Raw genomic sequence first — 22,106 nt, 5'->3', positions numbered from 1 at the left:
ATATGAACCAAATTAATGTGTGAACTCTGGGGAATGTGAACACACTACAGGTTTACATTCAAAAAATACGGCAGGCTCCACACTTAGAGTGCCGGATTTTACATGTTTATATGCTGTGTATATGTATGTAATTGAATATAATACCTTTCAGAAACCTGTATAATACCTTTCAGAAACAGTTCAGTAGGTGAATGATCGAATGAGCAGGAATAGCTCCTAGCAAATGTAAGCAAGGCACAAACTGACCATAGACCACAGCGCTATCAGAACATAAACTGTGCATCCAGAAACAGTGGCGCATCAATGCGGTAAATTTTAAAACTTGCCAAACATTTGAAAACATAGGATCAGTCAAAGATGTTATAAAACAGAGGATCTGCCTATATGTATCTTCATCCTATTAAATTAATGAAGCCAAGAAACAACCGAGCATCGGCAAGTCTGATTGGCTACACTCGCTTTCGCCATAGTCTGATTGGCTACTTTCGTTTCCGCCATGATTGTTGGCTCAAAACATTGCGATCCTATTGGGTGGAGTGGGCAGAGTAGGGGTGGCGAAACTGACGTATGGCTTCAAGATTTTGTAGTAAGGGCAGATCCTCTATTTTATAACATCCTTGGGATCAGTGACAGCAGCTTTACTTTCTGGGGGAGGGCAGGTGCAGGAACGATTTTTTTCTTTTTTCTATTCTTTTTTTGGTTGGGACAGCTATTTTTGTGGGTACCAAAAAGGATAGTTTTATATTGCTTGTCTGGGAGGCAGTGTTAGACTTCAGGAGGAGCCTCCCCTTGCACCCTCCCGCGTCGCCATTGAACCGGATTCTCGACGGGCGGATTTTTGAATGTCAACCTTAATATCAGGAGCGTCATTTCAGATTTTGCTTGGGGGGGCAAAACCCCTTGATATAAGTAAAATTTCGCGTATTGCACTGATTTACTACTATTTTATTGATAAAATCCAAAGAAATCTCACTTAGGGGGGCAATTGCCCCTCCCTGCCCCCCTAAATGACGCCCCTGCTTAATATGAGAAAAATTCGTCTACGGAAGATAGTGTATCTGATGGTACTAAACATAGAGGGCATTATACATATACATATATAATTTCAAACTAATGTAATCTACACTGCTCAGCTCGAATAGTCTCGTGATGGAATCTAATAATTTTTAACCAGCCAAAACCATCAGCAAAAAGTGCATGAGGCAACATAGTTCAGGAGGAATGTTAACACCAAATCTTTTAGGCGAGTTTTGGGCGGAAGCATTTCTCGTAGCAGATGTGCTGCCAAAAATAATATTCTCGTATATTATTCTATGGCATCAAAAGTATATGGTGCTTTTACACGGTAGCATTTTGATAAGCATCTTGTTTTGACGTAGCAAACAAATTACTGGAGAAGAGCGCAATTATGGCTCCGAAACTAAAAATAGATTTCAGTCTCTATTCCTTCTAAAGCCCTTTGTCGCAAATGTTTATTATGCTACAAAGGACTTTTAACTTTTCACAAACAAGGATACTCCTCATATTTTTTAATCAGCATAATAATAGCATCCCTACTCAAACTGATATTTCTTTGCTACAATTGTTTCCCCACACAAAACAAAGAGCATGGATATTTGCAACAAAATCTTTCGCTTCCTTTTAACACATCACGGCGTTGTAATCGGACTAGAAATGCTGGGGAAAATGCTACGAAATAGAGCAGGTTCTATTGATAAGAAATGCCATAGGATATTCCATGGTATGGGAAACTCTATAGAATTTGCCACTTTACATGGTAGGATATCGATTATGATTTTTGCTACAAGAAATGTTACGATAAATGCTTCAGTCTAAAATTAGCCTTACTGATCCGACATGGTGGTACAGAACATTTGGAAAGGGTCCATTTGCCTCCCTTGCTACAATCTTGTTTCTAACTGATGACGTGAGGAGAATATATATTGTGTATTCTTTTTTTTTTTCCAGTCTTCTTATCATTCTTGGTGTCGCTGTTGGAGCAATCCTGTAGTAAGTATTCATTTATTTTTTCTCAATAGATGCGTAGTGTTATATTGATAAGTTTTAGTTTACGCTCAAATAAAACCCCCGTAGAGTAATCATTCTGTTTAATCCATGAACCGTAACTAGTAATAAAATTGCTATATATATATCTCAATGATTCACCAAAATTTGAAGTTTTTTGTATAGATGTGTTTTAGGATCGATTAATGTCCTGGACCCAATATGTAGACTACTCTCTAGAACTTATTTTTCTATCACTAGTGGCTTAGCTCTCTCACAAATAGGTCTGGCAAGGGCAGTGATGTGCCGTAAACTATAATTTTACGTCTACGCGATTGTCTACTGTAATCTATACGTAATCTACATTACACCTTTTCCCGTGTAGACTATGTAGACAACCACTATCAAATGTAAGGAACAATTTCGTTGCTCGTTTGTTCATATTTCCTCATTCAGTTGTTTTGCTCCGGTGCAGCGAAAGATTAGGGAACCGACTAACATATAAAAAGTAGAGGGAATTATCTAATCTGGATGTTTACTCTGCTCTGCACATACCACTTCCTTAGATTTTCCACTTCGAGCACTGCTTTTATAATGATATTTACAAAACTAATTATCACCTGTGGGCTTTCAGTCTTGAATCTGCTGTATTTGCCAATTTTTCTTGCATATTTTACAAAATACATAATACAGTAAAACCTGTCTTAAGCGGAATCGAGCGGGACTGGCAAAAATTTCCGTTAAAGTCAGGTTTCCGCTTAATGGAGGTAAATGTTGCCTTTAAAAAAATACATGCTTATAACGGACATACAGAGAAAATATTGTACGTACGTTGTACATACTTTTTTCAATTACAATACTTCTTTTTTCTACGAATTAATACACAAAAAGATTAAAATTAACACAAAATATGCTATTCATATGCTTTCTTTATTTTTCCCAGTAGTCAAGCAGAGTTTTCTTGATACATTGCTGCTTGGCTGCTCGACTTTCCGCACACACTTTAACCTGAGAAACTACATTAAGTAAATCAGAGTATTTTTTTTTTCGCAAGGCAAATTGTTGCAGTTCCTTTAAACTTCTGAGAGCATCTTGATACGTTTTCATTCTACACTCTTTTTCGAATTCGGTGCGTATTCGTCTTCTCCTTACCGACTTTCCATATGAATCTTGATAAAGGTGAGGGGATTAAGGACAAATTGTGAGGGTGAATATGAGTAGTGGTTAGGGAAGGTCAACAATGCCCAGAAAGATTTAACAAAAGAACGAAGAATTTATCGCAGACATATATATATATATGTCTATATATATATTATATATATTATATATATTATATATATATAATTACCCTCTTATAGAATGTAATGTATATATTTACCCTCTTACAAAGTTCTAAACGCTGCAGTCTGAAACTCAGAATTTTCCGTTAAAGGTTTATTTTGCTTTCCGTTGTCCGCATAACACAGTTTACGCTTAATGAAGGGACTTTTACACGTTTTGCACTCCAAAATTCATGGAACCATAAAATATTTCCGTTTAAGACAGTTTTCCGTTTAATAAAGGGTCCGCTGAAGGCAGGTTTTACTGTATTTGTTATTTTCCTTCATCAAGACGAAACTAAGTAGGGTATATTCGAAAGTTACTATTCGTTGGTCTAGGTATTTTATTTTGTACGCAATTTCGCAAGGTAACGACAAAATAAAGCTCCTTTATTGTCCACGATGCCATATTAAATTACGTGTTGTTGACATATTCTTCATAGTCTAGGTTGTTTACATTGTCTACGCATAGTTGACACGTAAACGTAAACTATCGTTTTTTACGCGTAGACGCACATCTCTGGGCAAGGGTACAGTCCACAGAAAAAACCTGCAACATGAGCATGTAAGTTTGTGAAACTACGGCTAGCTGCTCAGGGAATCAACATAACGTCTAAGTGGCACGAATCACGCCAGGAGAAACTTCGGCGTCCTCCCCTGCACACTTATTTTGGAGTAAGACTTCGTTGTTTCACAATAAACTAACATGCTCATGTTGCAGGCTTTTTGCTGCGGACTGTACATGCAGGGGCCAAGAGAGGCAACTGCCCTCCCATTTCCGCTCTCCGCCATTTGATGGGGCCCAGTTCATAATAAAATTTTCTTACTCCATATAACATGAATGTGTAAATGAAACATTGAGTAGGTTTATCTCATTCTCAAAAGAGAAAATAAAGTAATCTCTAAAATGAAGCTAAAAGATTATCTGGGCCCATTTCAGTACACTATCTATTATTAGGGTCTCCTCAAATAATATATATTTCTTAATTTGCGTAGGCGTCAAGTGGATCGTATAAGTTCGAGGCTTTTAAACTGTGGCACGAATAAAGTAAAGTGCAAGCATTAGTGGAACGAAAAACTCGCAAAATTGAGGCTGAGGTTGTGAAGTTACAATTGACTCAGTTCATTATTTCATTACTAGGTGTCAACATATAAATACTAACAGTAAATGGAAGTCATATGAGTAACGACATAGTGACTAATTTGAGATCATCTTGGAATTGTTTTTGACATGTTTCGCTAACTGCCTGCTTTAGTTCTTAATTCGGCAGTATATTCTAGATTGTTAGCGTTACTCGTAAGAAAGATACTCTTGATACTAAGAATACGTATTGCTCGTTGCTTCTAAAACTTAACTGCCGTTGTGTAAGGAAATTTAAATTCACCATTTTGTTTTTTATTTTTTTAAAAATGACTCTCAGGTGAAGAAATTGTCAAGAATGAGTGACTTCCATATAAAAAATTCGAAAACCTTCACGCGGTCGACATACAAACCAGCATACATGAAGACAATATGCTCACATTGAAAAAATAGTTCATAGGAGTTCAAGCCTGTATCCAGAGAAAAATTCGGAGATTAGTTAAATAAAAAATCAAGGGTCGCTACTTATGTTAAAATATTTTATGGTAAACTTGGTAATTTCGGGACATTCTACTCACTAGTACAGCATCTTCTCAGTTGGTACTGCTTCGATTTCAACTTAGTGAATTGTTAATCTTAATTACATTAAATAAGTAAGCAATTTTCACATCGAAGCAACTTGTCAAATCGTTTACTAGAAATTTTACTATTTCATTTTTTCGTAATTTCCCAGTTTATCAGGAGTTCCAATACCAGACGATGTCCAAGACCAGGTGGTGGTTGCTAGATCTGATGAGGAAGCAAAGTTCTCCTTCCCGACATTCACTCCACGACTATTTTTCTTCATATTGTTACCTCCGTAAGTAACATTTTTATTTTTCACTCTACAAAGAAAAGTTTGTGTAAGTGGCAATAACTAACCTAAGCTGAGATAGAGGGGGCATAAATGCTTGCAATATGCGAAGTGTTCCAAGTAATTGAAGAGCAAAACAGTTCATTTAACGTTGTTTACGCAGGCTCTTAGCAATATCACTAAGACAGTTGGGGGGGAGGGGAAGGAGGAAAGTTCAGTTCGTCTTATGTTCATAGTTTGTTAGCATATATTCAGGGGTGTAGCCAGAAGATTTATCTAGGAGGGGCCCGTTGTTTTGAGGGGGCAGCTACAATGTACAAAGCCAAAAAAGTTACAGCTAGTGATTTTGAGGCCTGAAAAACCGGAAAATTTTTGTTTCCGTCCGGAAAACTGAAAACGCTGTCCTCCTTGCTTTCGAGTTGTTTTTTCGTGCTTCCTTTCTTAAAATACTTTAATAAAGAAATACTCCCCTTTTTCTGTGTACAAGATAAACTTTTCGGTGTGGATTACTGAAAAACCACTGTTGCCAAGCTACAGAAGCTTTTCTATGTCAAAGGAATTTGATACATCCCTGTTTTTAAAAGTAACTTCAGTGATCACGTTTCCGTTCGATACAAATTCTCGTATTAACATAGATTGATTATTATTTTAAAATAGGCCTATATAAAATACTTTCATGCTTCATATTGGACATGATCTGCACAGGAGCACTAGATCAATCAATTGTAGCAGATGTGGTAGCAAGCAGTGCATTTGGTCATCCCTTACACGGAAGAGATACCATACTATTTTTTGATCGGTAAGGATCGGTAAATAATTTACCGTAAATTATTAATTATATGTAAACTTTGTTATTTTGGAAGGAAGGTAATCTTATGATGATGATTATGATGATTGGGAGTCATTTTGACGGTCCAGGAAATTTGGAGGGGCCTGGCCCCGATAGCCCCCGTGGCTACACCCCTGTATATAGTATTACTATGCACAGAAACAAAAGAATTTTAGATGTTTCATAATAATGGTTTAATGTGGTTTAAACGGCTTTCGAAAACAGATCACAAAATGAATACTTAATTTTATCAAGGTAAAACCAAGTATATAGTCACGACGCTGGAGGAGAGAAGACTCCATCCTTCTGATTGTACCCAGACACGTTATATTGTAATGTAGGTGAAGTAACATAAAACAAGTCGTTAAAAATTTTATATATATATAATAAAATATAATATAATATAAAACTACCATCCCCAAACCGTCTGCATCTCTGGTTGCCCTACTCCCAAGAAATCAAATCTAGCGTCGTCACTAAGTATACCTGCCTGCAGAAGACAGAACTACCTGTTATACATGAAACAAGAAAAGGAAATACAGAACAGCTGGATTAGCACAATAAATGAATTACTGAAACAAAAACAATTAAATCCATCCTTCTCTCAGCGATGTAAGCAATATCGTCAAGTTAGTAAGGACAGAAACTTCAACAGCGATCCAGTTAAATAATAACACTTTCACCCTCTCTGGAAGAAACAGATCTCAAAATATTAGTTTTAAATTACCTATTACACCCTACAGTCAAATAGGAACTTCGTTTTTCCGCTTGCAGCTTTAGAAAGGTATTATTTCAAAGTTAAAAAAAAAAAATTTCTTCGTTGAGCAGATACTGTATTACTGTAGAAGCGTAATAGGGAATTCAGCTTGGTTTGTAGGAATTGTTGATTTCAAGTGGTGGTTATGTAAATAACATAAAATATAGATAACTTTGGTATAGACGTTTAGCAATATAAGTGAATAGTTCATGGAATTATCAAACTGTAAAATTTCTTAATTTTACTGCAATTTACTCGCATTAATTTATTTGTAGTCAACCTTCCATATTCTATACTTACAATTGTTGAGGGCTAGATCTACATATAGATGAAGTTAAGTGCTAAACGAGACGATACTAACAAATATAACATATTTTGAACTAGTTTACTTGCCTTAGACTGCTATTTCCGTAACTACCAACAAGGAGTTCCAAAAACACTGGTGAAAAAATTAAGTTAACTGGTGAAAAAATTCTATTTTCTAGTATAATTGTATCAAACGTACTGACAAGTAAACCTTACGTTTGGGTGAATCGAGTTGCTGATTGAGACACATATGAGAAAGTAGTACTAAATGTGGTCAGTATTTCAGTGAAGTTGTAGGTGCGAAGCTCCAGGGGTTTAGGAGATACAGCTACCAGAACATCACATGGAAGTACAGAATAGTCTTCATACAGCTGGAGGCAAAAGCCCTGTAAGACCTCTTGTAACGACAAAAGGTGAATAACAAATATATGGGTACATATTAGGACTAGGGGGAAGTCATACAGTAAGGGTATACCTGACGGCGGCCATCTTGAAATCCGCCTATTTGAATTAAGGTTAAGTTTTTAAAATAGAAATAGGGTCATGTGATACATGATTTAAGGCGCAAATTTAATCAGAAGAACAATGGTGACGTTAATTTTGATTTACGCGCAATTGGTAAAAAGTTACAGGGAAATTAAATATTGTTGCAGCATATGTATTAGTGCTTTACCCTACCTTGTAAATTTTGTGTTAATGATAATAATTAAATAAAAAGCAGGTGGATAAATATTAGGTATATGGTAAGAGTTGCCTTGATGGCGGCCATGTTCAAATCCGCCATTTTGAATGAGACAAAAGTTTTAAACAAAACGCATAACAGTGACACCTTATTAATAGCAAATTTTACCATAAATCCAGTGGTATAACCATTTTTGCTTTATCATTAACCAGCACAAAATTAAATGGCAATAGAGTAATGCAATAGATGACTTCGGGCTAGAAGTTAATCAGAAATACAATGTTAGTTGTTTGATGCTGTACTTGCACGCCATTTCGTTGTTTTTCTTGTATCCTGTTCACATCTATTTCTCGCTGCAACAATATTTAATTTCCCTGTAACTTTTTATCAATTGTGCGTAAATCAAAATTAACGTCACCATTGTTCTTCTGATTAAATTTGCGCCTTAAATCATGTATGACATGACCCTATTCCTATTTTAAAAACTTAACCTTAATTCAAAATGGCGGATTTCAAGATGGCCGCCGTTAGGTATACCCTTACTATATGACTTCTCCCTAGTCCTAATATGTACCCATATATTTGTTATTCACCTTTTGTCGTTACATGAGGTCTTACAGGGCTTTTACCTCCAACTGTATGAAGACTATTCTATACTCCCATGTGATGTTCTGGTAGTTGTATCTCCTAAACCCCTGGAGCTTCGCACCTACAACTTCACTGAAATACTGACCACATTTAGTACTACTTTCTCATATGTGTCTCAATCAGCAACTCGATTCACCCAAACGTAAGGTTTACTTGTGAGTATCTTCCGCGATGAGTTTGAGTAAATTCTATTTTGCACTCAAACCATTGGCTTGTGTACAGATTTGAGTAGATGGTATCTTTTCGCATAGTACCGCTACTCAGTTCTTTCTTATTGTCAAACTGGCCTGCTTGGATAAAAGTTAAATTTATTTTCGGCGTTGATGTTTTTTTCTCTCCAAATGGATTTTTTTTTAACATTGTAGAAGTAACTCCTAGAATTCGATAGTATTTCTTTCATGGGTATCCATATGGAGGACAAGACTGCGATCGTTCAGTCCTCTTCCCTGGTATAGTTAATTTCTTCAACCGGAGTGCAGTTCTTACACACTAAAGAATGCCCCTTCTGCGTGGCGGCTCGTGTCATAAATAAGTCCTTGTCCGAGGCATCTTTCAGAAATCAGCCCTGCTAATTAAATGGCCAACCAGAACCCTAATTTCAAACAAGTCACTTGTCAACTCTACGTAGTCTTAATTGCCACAGTTCTAAATGCTGTCCTTTAAGTTAGTGCTAGATTCCCTGTTCTCAAGACCAGCTTCCTTGTTCGTACATTGCCTGACATCTGTATCATTAGCTATGGTCAAAAGAGGAAGAGATGCTGTTGTAAAAATCAGCATAAGAACTTGAAAAAAAAATTGGCGAACTGTACACTCATGTCCAAAATGATTGTCGCATATCTATAACTGTCTTCTTGTATTAATATAATTTGATAATGATTTTGCATTGTACTTTTAATACTGATACTATATGTATAATCGGGAAATGTATATTTGTGGTAAATTTCATAAGAAAAGAATTATAAATACGAAAATTAGAATAAGTAAAACAAAATGTTGCTGAATGGACAAGAGAGTTTTTAGTTTTATTCTTATTTACTGCTCTTGACATGAAATTTGTCGCATACATGTCTTTGCCGATTATACACATACTAACATAAGAAATACCGGACGAATTCGTTATCAAATTATATTCCTACATGTTTATAGACATGCGACAATAATTTTGGACATGAGTGTACTTCTATTGAGTAAACCCACTATACTCCAAAACCTTGTACTTCGCAAAAAATGAAAATAAAAGTACATGAACATCAGTAAGATAAAAACTTTCCTCTTTGGTCATATTTGTATCTAGAATCTACATAAGTTTTTACTGTGTCCAGTAATAACTCTGGTTTTCATTTCTTGGGGGGCGGAACAGAGAAACTTTGGAGGGCAGCTGTCTTTTCGCATACCGATATCGAAAAGTGTGTATTTTTATTTACTTGGCGTACATTACATTTAACATTTGGAAGAGCACATACAGCCACAAAGTATGTGGTATAACCACCCTTATTCTCCTCTAGCGTCGCCACGGACTATCAGAGTATGTAAAACACTAAAAAATATTAAACTAATTACATCATGCCTTTAATTTTTTATATGTAGGTCTATATTATATATCATTGTATATTTCTATTGTAACAAGGGTTTTTACTGAATTTCATAAGAGTTCGCAAATTTTTGATAGTTCCATATTTGTGATTATTTGTGTTGTTAATCTGTAAAGCAGCTACTTCTGTGCCATAGTGTAGTCTACTTGGTTGTAACGGAACGATTTTTGCTGGTATCGCATTTTATAGATCAATAAAACAAAAGAACCGGCAAAAATTCCACATTGGAATAAACCATGGTTCCTTTAATGTCGTACGCAAAATTTTACCAAGGGAAGATTAGTTTCCAAATTTTTTTCTTAAGATTTTTTTGTATATGTATTTTAATATGGTAAATATTTTTCATAATACCTTGTTCAGTTGTTCAAGGGGGTATAACTAGGAAACCCCTTTGCGTATTGTCTAAGTAAATGCATGTTTTTCGCGGGATAGTATCTTTTGCCCCCTTACTACGAGAATGAAATCAGTACACATTCCTTGCTACCACCTCGCGATTTAATTAAATGTTTTAAAGGTTTTTAAAAGCTCAATCCCCCCTAACCAAATCGATAACTGCATGATCTCTCTCTTTGCACTTCCTACAAGACATTATAGAAATATCGTAAAACTTAACAAAAAGAAAACCACGTTCTTTCACAGCGTGAAGCTTACGGTTGTCGCCATATATTTATAGGGTAGAGGTCTTGTGTGTCTTCTTCCGTAGCTCATTGGATCCGTGCAGAATTTCCATTTCCGCGGCCCGCGTTCGAATCTTCGTCCTACAACTTTATTTTATCATTTATCAGATAGAACTCCTGTAAAAAGAAACATATGGTTATAGTTTAAGGTGCAGAATATCAAATCGCAAGTATTTATGTATTGTCAAGCGAACAAGATGAAGTAGAATTTTACAAGCGTTAAACTGTTTTAGATTTGACTTAATAAAAACTATGAGTAAACTTACAGCTCAAAAATAAATTGAATGCTCTTCAATTGTAGTCCATAATTAGCTATAGTCAAGGAGACGGATTTCAGTTGTGTGTGTGTGTGTGTGGTCAGCACATTGGCTTCTATAATTATTTCTGGAACTAAATATAACTAATTTTATTTTTCGTTTAGATATAAAATACTCACCTTTGTTTCTTAACGAAACAGAGTATAGAGCAAAATGTCACTATGGCATTGCATTTCTTTATATAAAGAAATGATACATTTATACTTGAAAATGTCGAAGATAATGACAAATATTATGAAAAAATTCTATAATAGAATTAAGCATTTTTTTTTAACAAAATAAACTACAATGAAATGCAGGGTGTTTGAAGTTAGCAAAAACATTTGCCCGTACATGCTGAAATAAAAGTTTCTTTAATAGATAGGGAAACTTCTTCTTGAAGTATACACCATGAATTTGACTCGATAGAATCTGAAATATGTTAAGAACTTTAAACCTTGAAGAATGCAACACACGTTTGAAGTCCATGGCTATATTGTCGTTACAAACTGACTAAACTAACGATAAATACAGGGAGCAGCTCACTAAATCAGCTCCTGTTTCCCCTTTTTTTTTTTAAAAAAAAATATATATAAACTAGCTGAACCTGCGCTCTCTACACAGCGCATCATTCGCATATGAGCATAAATATCCTTCTCATTCCTCACATCTGTATATTTTCCTTTACACACACAAGTGAAAAATGTCTTGGTTTAAAAAAAATCGGCAAGGCAGTTATATATGGTGTTCATTGGGCAAATCACTCCAAAAATATTCATCTTACTGGTTACACTGGAGAAATGGTTTTCGTCCCCTTTTCATTATTTGGCCATGAAACACTCCTGAGACATATGCAACCCCTATATAAAACAGCTTGGTGTTGGAATGTATAATAGATAGGATATGTTGTTTTAGTTTTTTTTTAATTTCAACGCTTCCATGTGCACCCTAAAAAATGGAATAAAGAAATAACGGCCATGTTTTTTAAATATTCAATTAGAACTGGAAAATCTACGCAAAATTTTCAATCGATCAGTGAAAACGTCATCTTTCTAGAGCCTGTAGTTTCAGAGATCTCATTGTCGAAAGGATTGACCACAAACATATAAACTTCAACATATAGTTGAAAAGAACTCGGAAGGTGTAAGCACAATTCATGTGCATTGATTTTAGAGAAGGCTTATTAAAATACGAAGGCTATATCAAACTTTATGAAAAGATCTAGTTAACTGATTTAAAGTACTCGTACTTAAAATGTTTGTTTGTTAAACGTGAAATCACACATAACCGTAAATGAAAGATTTGAAAGTCATAGTTATATGTTGGAGCTCGGCCGCTTTTAATTGCTATTGTAACATTTTAATAGATAGGTTAACGTATCTAACGCCAGATTTTTGGTCAAATTATTTTTTCCTTTACATATATTCAGGGAGAACATGTAACGTAAACATTTTATTAGCAAATGTAGCAACTGATCAAATTGAATAATGCTAAAAAAAAAAAAAAAAAAAAAAAAAAAGCCTACTTTGCTTACTAGAACCTATTTTTTGGTGGAAGTTCCTACATATTTTTTTAAAGTATTTGAATGCTTCGGAAGGTTTTACAGAATGCTTATTATACCAGGGGCGGATCCAGGACAGACTTCTGGAAGGGGGGGGCGGTGGGTTGTCATACTACTATTTTTAAGAGCTCCAAACTTTGGGATGGGTTTTATTTAAATATAAAAAATAAAGTTTCCTCTTCTGGGGGGGCGATCGCCCCGATCGCCCCCTCTGGATCCGCCCCTGTAATTATATATATATATATATATATATATATATATATATATATATATATATATATATATATATATATATAATATGTGTTCTGTTTGGTACGAGAAAGTTTATTATGAAGAAAATGGTCTGCCGAGTTCTTTCTAGAATGTGTTATTAGTTATAGTAGATGATTTGATTTTAGCGTCCCATTCAGTGGCCAGGCTTTGAGACATGGACTTACAGCTTAACGTGGGTTCCGAAATACATGAGTTCCCGCAGAGACTCACTCAGTTTTTTAAAGTATCTTACCACAGTCAGTTCTTACCCGTTGGGGTTGGAACAGACCCTATTATTATACTAGTATTGGGAAGCAGTGATGAAACTGGTAAGAACTAAATTTCGTGACCTGGAAGCAGTCACACTCGTGTCCCGGTATGACCGGAACAGACCTGGCGACGACGAAACATCGTTATACACACGGAAATCGATATGACACTACCTATTTTCTGCTGGTCTAGTGGTTAGCGCGTGCGTTTTAGGTTCTTGTAGTCTCGTGTCCGATTCCCGTTAAGAGTCAATTAAAATTTTACTTTTACTAGAATTTACTTTCGTTAGTCATCCGTCTCCTATAGCCTAAAGGAATTAAACGTTGAGAAAAGTATATGGGGAAAAACGTTAGACTACATGTGAAAAAAGTCTGCTGTAGGGTTTTGTAAGCTACTGACAAAATAATAGACAGGAAAGAAAATCTCTTGAACTGAAAATGAACAATGTTTTAGCATTCATGCTTAATTTGCTACTAGCGTGACACACAAAATTCAATGTAATAAATCTTATACAAAATTTACTACTTGACTGTTGATAACATGAAAAATGATAGGTATTTTTAACATAACACCTCATTTTTATATCAATAACTTAAATAACAAGATAGTAACAATATTATTTATCTATATCTACATAGTATATAAACGAAAACTACGTTGTCTATCATAACGAAAAATGGCTGAACAGTTTGAAATTAATTTTAACATAGTTAACGTCTACCTCGGACTGGGTTATCACGCCATTTTTATTAAATTGCTTATCCTAACAGAGGAGAGGGGGGGTTAAAATTTATGCCAAAAATAGAATATCTGACGTTTGTGAGATGAAACTTGATATATAAAAACCGTATTTAAAACTAGTGTGCACGTGTCCGACCGTGTTTAAAACTTTCGGTATGAAGTGAAGAATAGGGGTAATTTGTATCAATTTTGCTCAATATTTAAAAATGACGACATCGAAGTTGTCTTATCATAGCAAAACGGATGAAGCACTTGAAATTTTTTTTGACATACTGTATTTAGCATTTGGTCCAGTCGGGTTTTATAACTCATTAACGCATATATCATAAGAGGAAGAGATGAACATAAACACCTAATTTTCGAATATGTCAGCCCATCTTCCGTTGCCCTTAAAAATCAGCTTTTGAGGGGAAAAGGGGACAAGCTCTAAATACGCGATCAATATGTAAAAGTGACATCGTGATTGTCTGTTTGATCATCATGAGAAATCGAATGAACAGTTTGAAATAAATATTTGAATACATATAGTACTTGGAAGAAAATGATTAGCTGACGTCTACTGGAAACTTCACAAACATATGATGAATTAACATTTTACTCGTAATTAAAAATGGCTGCTTTATTCGTTAAAGGAAAAAACATAAACTCAAGCAGGAATCGAACCCAGGACCCTTTGCACGTGAGTCGTAGAACTTTAACTCTGCCACGCCATCACTTGATAACTTTACGCTTCGTCTCATCCACGCATCGAATTGGAAAAGGATGGTCCCGAAGCTTATTTACCAAAGTCTGCTTTCCCCTTGTCAGTTAACTCTCGTCGGGTTTTTCTCATGTTACTTTCATACAATACATGTTCTAATACTGCTTGTAGACGATCCAAGAAAGCTTGAACAAGTCTTATTGAAGACCATTCAAGACTATTTGAAAAAGAAGTCAGCACTGACGTCATTTTTGTCTTTTATTCAAGTTTCGTTCAACAGGTTTTGTTTTGGTCCTGTTCTAAACAATCCAATTCAAGAGCGTTCAATAGCCAATCAGCGCTCGAATTGCGTGCAGGAAAATACAAAACAACTGTGATGGCGTCGTGAGACAGCGCTAGTTCTTGAACAAATATCTTATTACTCTTTTCCATAATTATCTGATGTTTAAAATGCGCTTAATAATAATAATAATCAAAAGCTAATATCTGGGCTGGAAGATATTAGTATTTTTGTTGATAATATACACGATTTATGTAGTTACAGTGCTTGCATGCCCATAACTATTGTTAAATTTTGAGGCAATGATAGGTTTAAGTATTAATTTGAGAATTAAATATACAAGAATATTTGGTGAAGAGTTCATCAAATAAAAAATATGACTTTTCTTGCTTTAATAAGACGTTTTGTACTTTTATTAATCTGGGATAATAAAAAATAGGGGAAGGTCGGGTAGTATCGGACACTTAAGGAACATGTGATGTAACAACTTTATGATAATCAGAAATTAAATAAAAAAAACTCATATATGCAATCCTTATACATATCTTTATAACACTATATAAACCATATTTCACTTTTACTACAAAATTTTGAGAAACTGGAAAAAATATAAAAGTCTAATTTTTCAAGATATGAAAAATTGGCGGGTTATATCGGACAGATCGGTTATTACCTTTTTACATTCCTTACATGTCTTCTTACATACCTTGCAAACTATATTGTTATGTTGAATTGCAAATATCACATTTATAATAAAATGCATCTCTTTCAAGACTTGCACAGTCTTCATGTGCCCAACCTTTGCACGAACTACACTGTATCCAGTCCTCATCAAAGTCTTCCCCACAAATTATGCAATTAGTCTTTTTTCACTGTCTAAATTCAGCGACTTCCTTGCTGATTTCTGATTCTGTCCCTTTGCTTCTTTCGCAACTGTTAGTTTGCTTCTTTTGTTGTTTTTCTTCAAGTCTAAGTTTGTATGGAGTGGAAGTTAGAATTTCACTTTTTTTCTCCACGTCATTTACGCATATTTAAATTCACATCAGTACCACTTGGAACATTACATAAGTTGCGAAGTACTTCCATAGATGAATTGAATGTTTCATTTTGGCTGAGCTTAGAGCATGAAGCTACAGAGTTGAAAGTGGGAAATGAGCTAATCGGTGATAGTGTGTCTGGATGTTGACGGATTAAGTTCTGATGATACTTCCTTCGAGGAGCACTGAGTTGAAGGCGCAACTTCAGTAGACATTTCCATCACTTCAGAATACGATATAAGAATATCCAAATCACTGAAAACATTCCTGTTAAGTGGGAAGATACCTGTACACTCAAATGCAGACTTTGCAAGTTCCATTCGACACACTTTCGAAAACGCACTTGCTACAAGTCCAGAAATGTCCTTTAGCGTTATCTTTAAATTGCTGTACTTCCTCATCCACAAAGAACACGCTTCATTGTAGGCCGCTTTGAAAGGTTTCATGATCACTATCTAGGGGCTGCAGTCGAGGTGTAGTATGAGGTGGGAGACATAGTATGTGAATGATGTGAGAATGAGCAAAGAGAATTGCATCCAGATCTTTGAGAAGAATGTCCATCAATTATGAGCAACACAGGATTCTCTTCATTTGGGTTCTCTTTCAACAAAAGGTGACATCCATTTAAGAAATCCTTTTTTTGTGATCCAACCGCTTGGCTGAGCATCAAATACGCTTCCTTCGGGAGCATCTTTCGTAAGTTCTTTGTCCATTCTTACTCTTGGGAACACAAACAATGGTGGGACGATTTGATCACCTGACGCGTTTGTGCACACAAGAATTGTTACGTTTTTACCTCTCTCCAGATGTTAATTTCCCTACCTGCTTTTTTTCCCTTTTACAGACAAAACTTTTAACTGATTTTCATGAACTACTGACACACCAGTTTCATCAGCATTAAAAATTCTCGATGGTTTAAAAGAATATTTATTCATAAGTTCAGATAGTTTGTCAAAAAATATACCAACGTGTTCCTTGTTAAATCCTATAGTCCACTACAAACTTGTGGACTCTGCGCACCTCAAACTTAAATCGGGATCTCTCTTCATTAAAGAATAATAATCTTTCCCGGCTAGTCCTTTATTCCTGTTGAATTTATGGTTGTTTCAAGTGTTCAGCGAACTGAAATGCTAGTTTCAAAAATTTTCTTGTTCAGAGGCATCAGCTGGCTGTCCAGATCTTTGACAAGATTATACAGTAACTCATCCTGTTCATTCGTAAAAATGTTCTGAAATTTACCCATTGGCGGTTTTACTTGAATTTCTTTTCCCAAAGAAAGAAATCTTACCCTGTCACCTAATGTGCTTTTCGGGACGGAAAACTGTTTACTTGCTTCTCTTGTACTCATCCCACCACTTATCACTTTATCAATTGCACTTTTCATATTTTCCTCTGACCATTTACCTCTCTTTGTCCATTTTTACCTGAAAAACATGAGAGAAGTATAAGACTTCGCATCGAAACTTCGAATATTGCTGTCCGATATTGCCTGCCAACACCCTGTCCGATACTACCCGATCAACATGCATGATAATAGTGTTGAAATAATTTGTCTTGCAATGAAGCCAATGATACATCAGGATACGAAACAACAAAAATGTAAAACTACTTAAATTCATATTTCACTTACCTTTATTTCTGTAATTAGCCGACAAAGTTAAATACGTGCAGCCACAAACAGCACAAAAACTACAAATCGCCGCACCACATGTACAACTTTCAACGTACTATCTCAGAAGGTTGGCGCCACGCTTCCCTCACAAAGAACTACTAATACGTGGCTAAAGAGTGTCGCCATCCTGTTCCGAAAATAGTGAACTATATACTGTCCGATACTATACGCTGTCCGATACTATCTGACCTTCCCCGATACTATCAATTGCGTACAGATTGATATTATGTTCGCAAACTGAAGTATCCTGGAAATTATTACATGCTATCCTATTAAAAAATATGCAATTATTTTATTACGGAATTCACACGTAGTATTTCAGGAGTTATTTCTTAAGGTAAGAGTTACTTTCATGCGTGCAGGTTAATTTTACGAGGACTTTCAGGTAAGGTACAAATGCATATCCAGACATACCACATATACGAAAGTGAAAAACCCACTAAAATCAAGAATCGTATTTAACAGTGTCAGGGCAGGAACATAGAAAGGGGCCCACGCGAGATTACGTCCGTCGGGAGCAGGCGCGTCATCAATATAGTGCATCGAGGTTATAGTGCAAGAAATAGAATAAGGATAGTGCAACAAACCCTTTACATCATAGTCATTCATTTGAACTCAACTATAGCTCTTGTAATGATTTGATACTGGTAACAATAAACTTCTAAACATAAAATACTTGTTTCCTACATTATACGGGCATGTTCCGACAGTGGAAATTTATCCCAAACAATCTTCTTTCATACGCACTCACACATTTTACCAGTAAAATTACTATTTGTTTGACGGGTTATTCTTAACCAGTACCAAATATGGGATAGGTTTGTGAAGAAAGTCTACAGATATGGGCGGTAAGTCCAGTGGCTGAAAAAAAAATATTATTGCTTAGTTTGGTTTCCTACGTTTTCAGCCTTTTCTTCAACAGTCTTCGATACTATAGCATAAATAACATCAAAAGGTAATCATTGCCTCGTGATACAATTTTGGGAAACAGTTAAGTTTTTTTTTGAGTGATTCTGGCATCAGTACACCATTTGAAGAATCAGATTTTTAGAAAGCTTAGTACAGGGATTTTATATCTAAGCAGCACTTTACTCTCTTAACTTAAACTAACCTAACCCGCATTTAATGTGAAAGGGTCAACATACTTAGTGAAAATTCGAAGGGGGTTGCTACAAAATCAATTGACCCGTTTTCTAAATGATTTAATATACTGGTATTCCATTAAGTTCCAAATGCCTGTAGAAAGTTAGGAAATATATGCTAATATTATAGCTATTCATGCGGAGGTCTGAACTAAATCAGTACGCAGTTTCTCTTTCATTTGTTTTCATAGTTTGTCATTTGTTTTGGACTGCCACCTATCAACAAATATATAAAACATGATTCAATACCTCTATGACAGGGGCGTCATTTCAGACTATGCTTGGGGGAGGGGGCAAGAGCACCACCGACATAAGAATTTCACGTTTTGTACTAGTATATTAGTAGGCATCGACTAAAGTATATGCATTCCTCAAACTCTTGAAAGGGGGGCAATTGCCCCCTTCTGCCCTCCCTAAATGACGCCCCTGCTCTATGATCGTGTAAAAGTAGTTTCAAGACCATTCGAGACACTTGTTCAAGTGTCTTGAACAATACTCCTTTGAACGTGTAAATTTGAGGTATTGAATGGTCTTTTTCAAGCTTTCTTGGATCGTCTACAAGCAGCATAAGCGAGGAAAGAAATATTAAAAATATAGTTTCTGACGAATCTCTTATCATAGGAAGATGACACTCGGCATTTAAACTCCTCCTCACAAATCTGACCACGTGGTGCATAGTTTTCGGAAATTCTAACTCTAGCAAAGAAAACAAGGTAACTGCTACAATGTCTTAATTTCCCGTTTTGTGTTCATAAACTGACCAAAGTGAGTAAGCATTTTAGCTGTTTAAAATAAATCAAGATATTTAGCAGTTGCATTCACTTGGATCTTTTTCATTTCACTTCGATTGATATGCTGTTCTATTGGGGAAGAGGTTTGAATATTTCGCAAATATTTCCATAAACTTATCCTTCCCTTTCGAAGAATGAACATTTCAATTAGTTCGTGTCTGACCTTTAAAGATTGCTCCAGTCTAGATTTTAAAACGAATTGTATGTTCTATTTTTTGGTTTTTAAAAATATATTTACAGGTCTTTTGAACCCGTATTAGAAACCTAGACAGCGACGCAAATCTGTCTTTAACATTGGCGAGGGAGACGGGTAGGACCGTTCAGATTATTTTTAAAGCGATGTTCAAAATATTTATGAAGTTGAAAGCCAATGCTGTGGAGGATAAAGGGAGCAGAATTGCCTTCAACATTGGGGGGCAGGCAGATTTGAGGCTTATTCTGGGGGACATCAATTTCATCTCACTTTCCTTTGTCGCAATCTGACACAAATCACTTTTCTGGCCAAATAAATACACACTTCAAATCGGATTATTGTGGGGCAATTCCTCTCATTTCCCCAGGATTTGTTCCAGTGAACCTAGAAGCACAATTTTAGGAAGGTAAAAATCAAGTTTAATTATAAGTCACAATAGTTCAGCGAGCGATCAATTTTTATACGCAGATTTGTGACTTTAATCTATTTTGGGTTATGTGGAAATTGCTCCAAGCTTGTAGATTTATCGAGACCTTTCACAGTTCACAAACCAATCATCTTTCCTGAAACTGATAGTTCTAAGACTGATTAGTTGGTTCATTAGGAGTGTAACATCCATTTCAGCAACGAGACTATGAGACATGGTTCTACAACTTGGGATCCCTAACTAAATGAACTCCCATCAGAAACCAATCTCTTGATAGGGTTGGTTCCATAAATGTTACATTCTTTTCATTCTCACGAGAGTATTCCCAAATAGAATATATCCTTCCAGAATACATACTGTCATTCCACTCGGTATGAACACTAGTTTATTAATCATATTATCATTTAATAGTGAACATTATTTTTTTTTCAACATACTGAAACATCTAATAATATAAACAAAATATATTAATATTGTTTCTTTTTTCTTTGTTTTCGCACAGACCAGTCTAACATTGTGTTTTAAAAGGTGTGATCAGTTAACACAGAGATAAGACAGCTACTTGAAGGCGCCTCAGGTTATATTGGTTTGCTCTTCTGCCCTCAGGTTATATTGCACCAAACTGCTACTTTAATTTCAATTACTTCTATATTTAGTTCCGGGTGTAAGCTTATTTTTAAATTTTACTAATGGAAAGATATATAGAACATCGTTACTTTTGATCTACCTAGATAGAATCATACTTGCATCTACCTTAGACAAGAATAAAAAATCTGACAGAATGACACCATATATAAAACTAATACTACAAGTAATGGCTGTTCCTTCGACGAAAAGAAAAAAAGGCACTTGACGAAAATTCGAACCTGAATCAGCTGATTGGTGTAGTGGGTAACGATCTCTCCTACCACACACTCAGGTGCTTGCTTTCTTGCTATACACTTTAAACATTCAGTTTGATTTTTGTTTCTTTCGTCTTACCGTGTAACAGTTTCTCTTTTCCTGCTTGTCACACTATTCGTGTTATTTGTTGTGTAAATTGAATTTGCAAATGTAATGTTTTGTTGTTTTACCAGGATCCACAGCTTTAAAAGATTTTAAGGTCAACTACATTAAGCGAACTGATTTTCTCATATCTTCCATCGATTCAAGGGACAAAAAATACTATCCCGCGGAAAACATGCATTTACTTATGAAACAGACAATACGCCATTGTTTCCTTTATATTGCAGTTGTAACTTTTTAATATTCCGTAGCAGTAACTAGACTTTTAGGCCTTCTATACACTGAGATAATTCCTAGGAAATACATTAGGATTTATCTTCGGAAAAATGTGAAGACATATCTCGTAGGAAATCCTACAGTTTAGTGCCATACACGTGGAGGTATTTCCTGTCTGACCGAATGACGTTGCGAGATGTTTATCCATAGTGCATTGCGGTAAAAAAAATGGCGCCTACAATTGAAAAAGCAATTCTTAGTTTTGGAATAGTGCTAACATGCACATGATTCCCTCTTAAATATCATACACACATCACTTCGTATCGTGGACAAAAATGGCGGCTGGCGGGTAGAAAAGCAAATTTTTCACTTTCTCTCACGTCATCTGATGTCGCTCAAATCGAAATCTTACTAATTTTCTTTCCAAAATAGAGCGTGCTCTAAACAGAAATCTCATAGGTTCGATCAGAACATAGGAAACGACATGCAATCTGATGCCATACACGTTCAGATTTTAACTCGGGAAAAATCGTGATTTCCTAGGATTTCAGTGTATAACAGACCTTACATTAATTTTCATATTATAGTGACCATCTTCAGACTGGGTTTTTAATTTTTGTCACCGGGATTAATATCTGTCAAGTTTAATATTATGTAGAAATTCCTTTGTGATTTATTTTCTTTAAGGTAGGGCTTTTCTAATTTTAAGTGTGCCCTTGCTGCTACTGCTGTCGATGAGTTCTTCTGTACTTCCCTCGAAAGAGTAGTAGTTGGA

General features: G+C 35.5%; 1 protein-coding gene across 6 annotated transcripts in view; it reads left to right on the top strand.

Moving 5' to 3' along the window:
- The window catches only part of LOC145674406 (putative Na(+)/H(+) antiporter nhx-9), a 310,549-nt gene that overhangs the window by 197,642 nt on the left and 90,801 nt on the right, over positions 1 to 22,106 (top strand). For all 6 annotated transcript variants that reach the window (XM_081744429.1, XM_081744424.1, XM_081744426.1 and 3 more), the window contains exons 4-5: positions 1,969 to 2,010; positions 5,138 to 5,263. In XM_081744429.1, the coding sequence (XP_081600555.1) occupies positions 1,969 to 2,010; positions 5,138 to 5,263 (168 nt within the window). The remainder of the gene's footprint in view (positions 1 to 1,968; positions 2,011 to 5,137; positions 5,264 to 22,106) is intronic.

This window comes from Thermobia domestica, chromosome 17, assembly GCF_964235325.1.
Source record: "Thermobia domestica chromosome 17, izTheDome1.hap1.1, whole genome shotgun sequence".
Taxonomy (NCBI): Eukaryota; Metazoa; Arthropoda; class Insecta; order Zygentoma; family Lepismatidae; genus Thermobia; species Thermobia domestica.
This window is presented reverse-complemented; position numbering and strand designations above follow the sequence as displayed.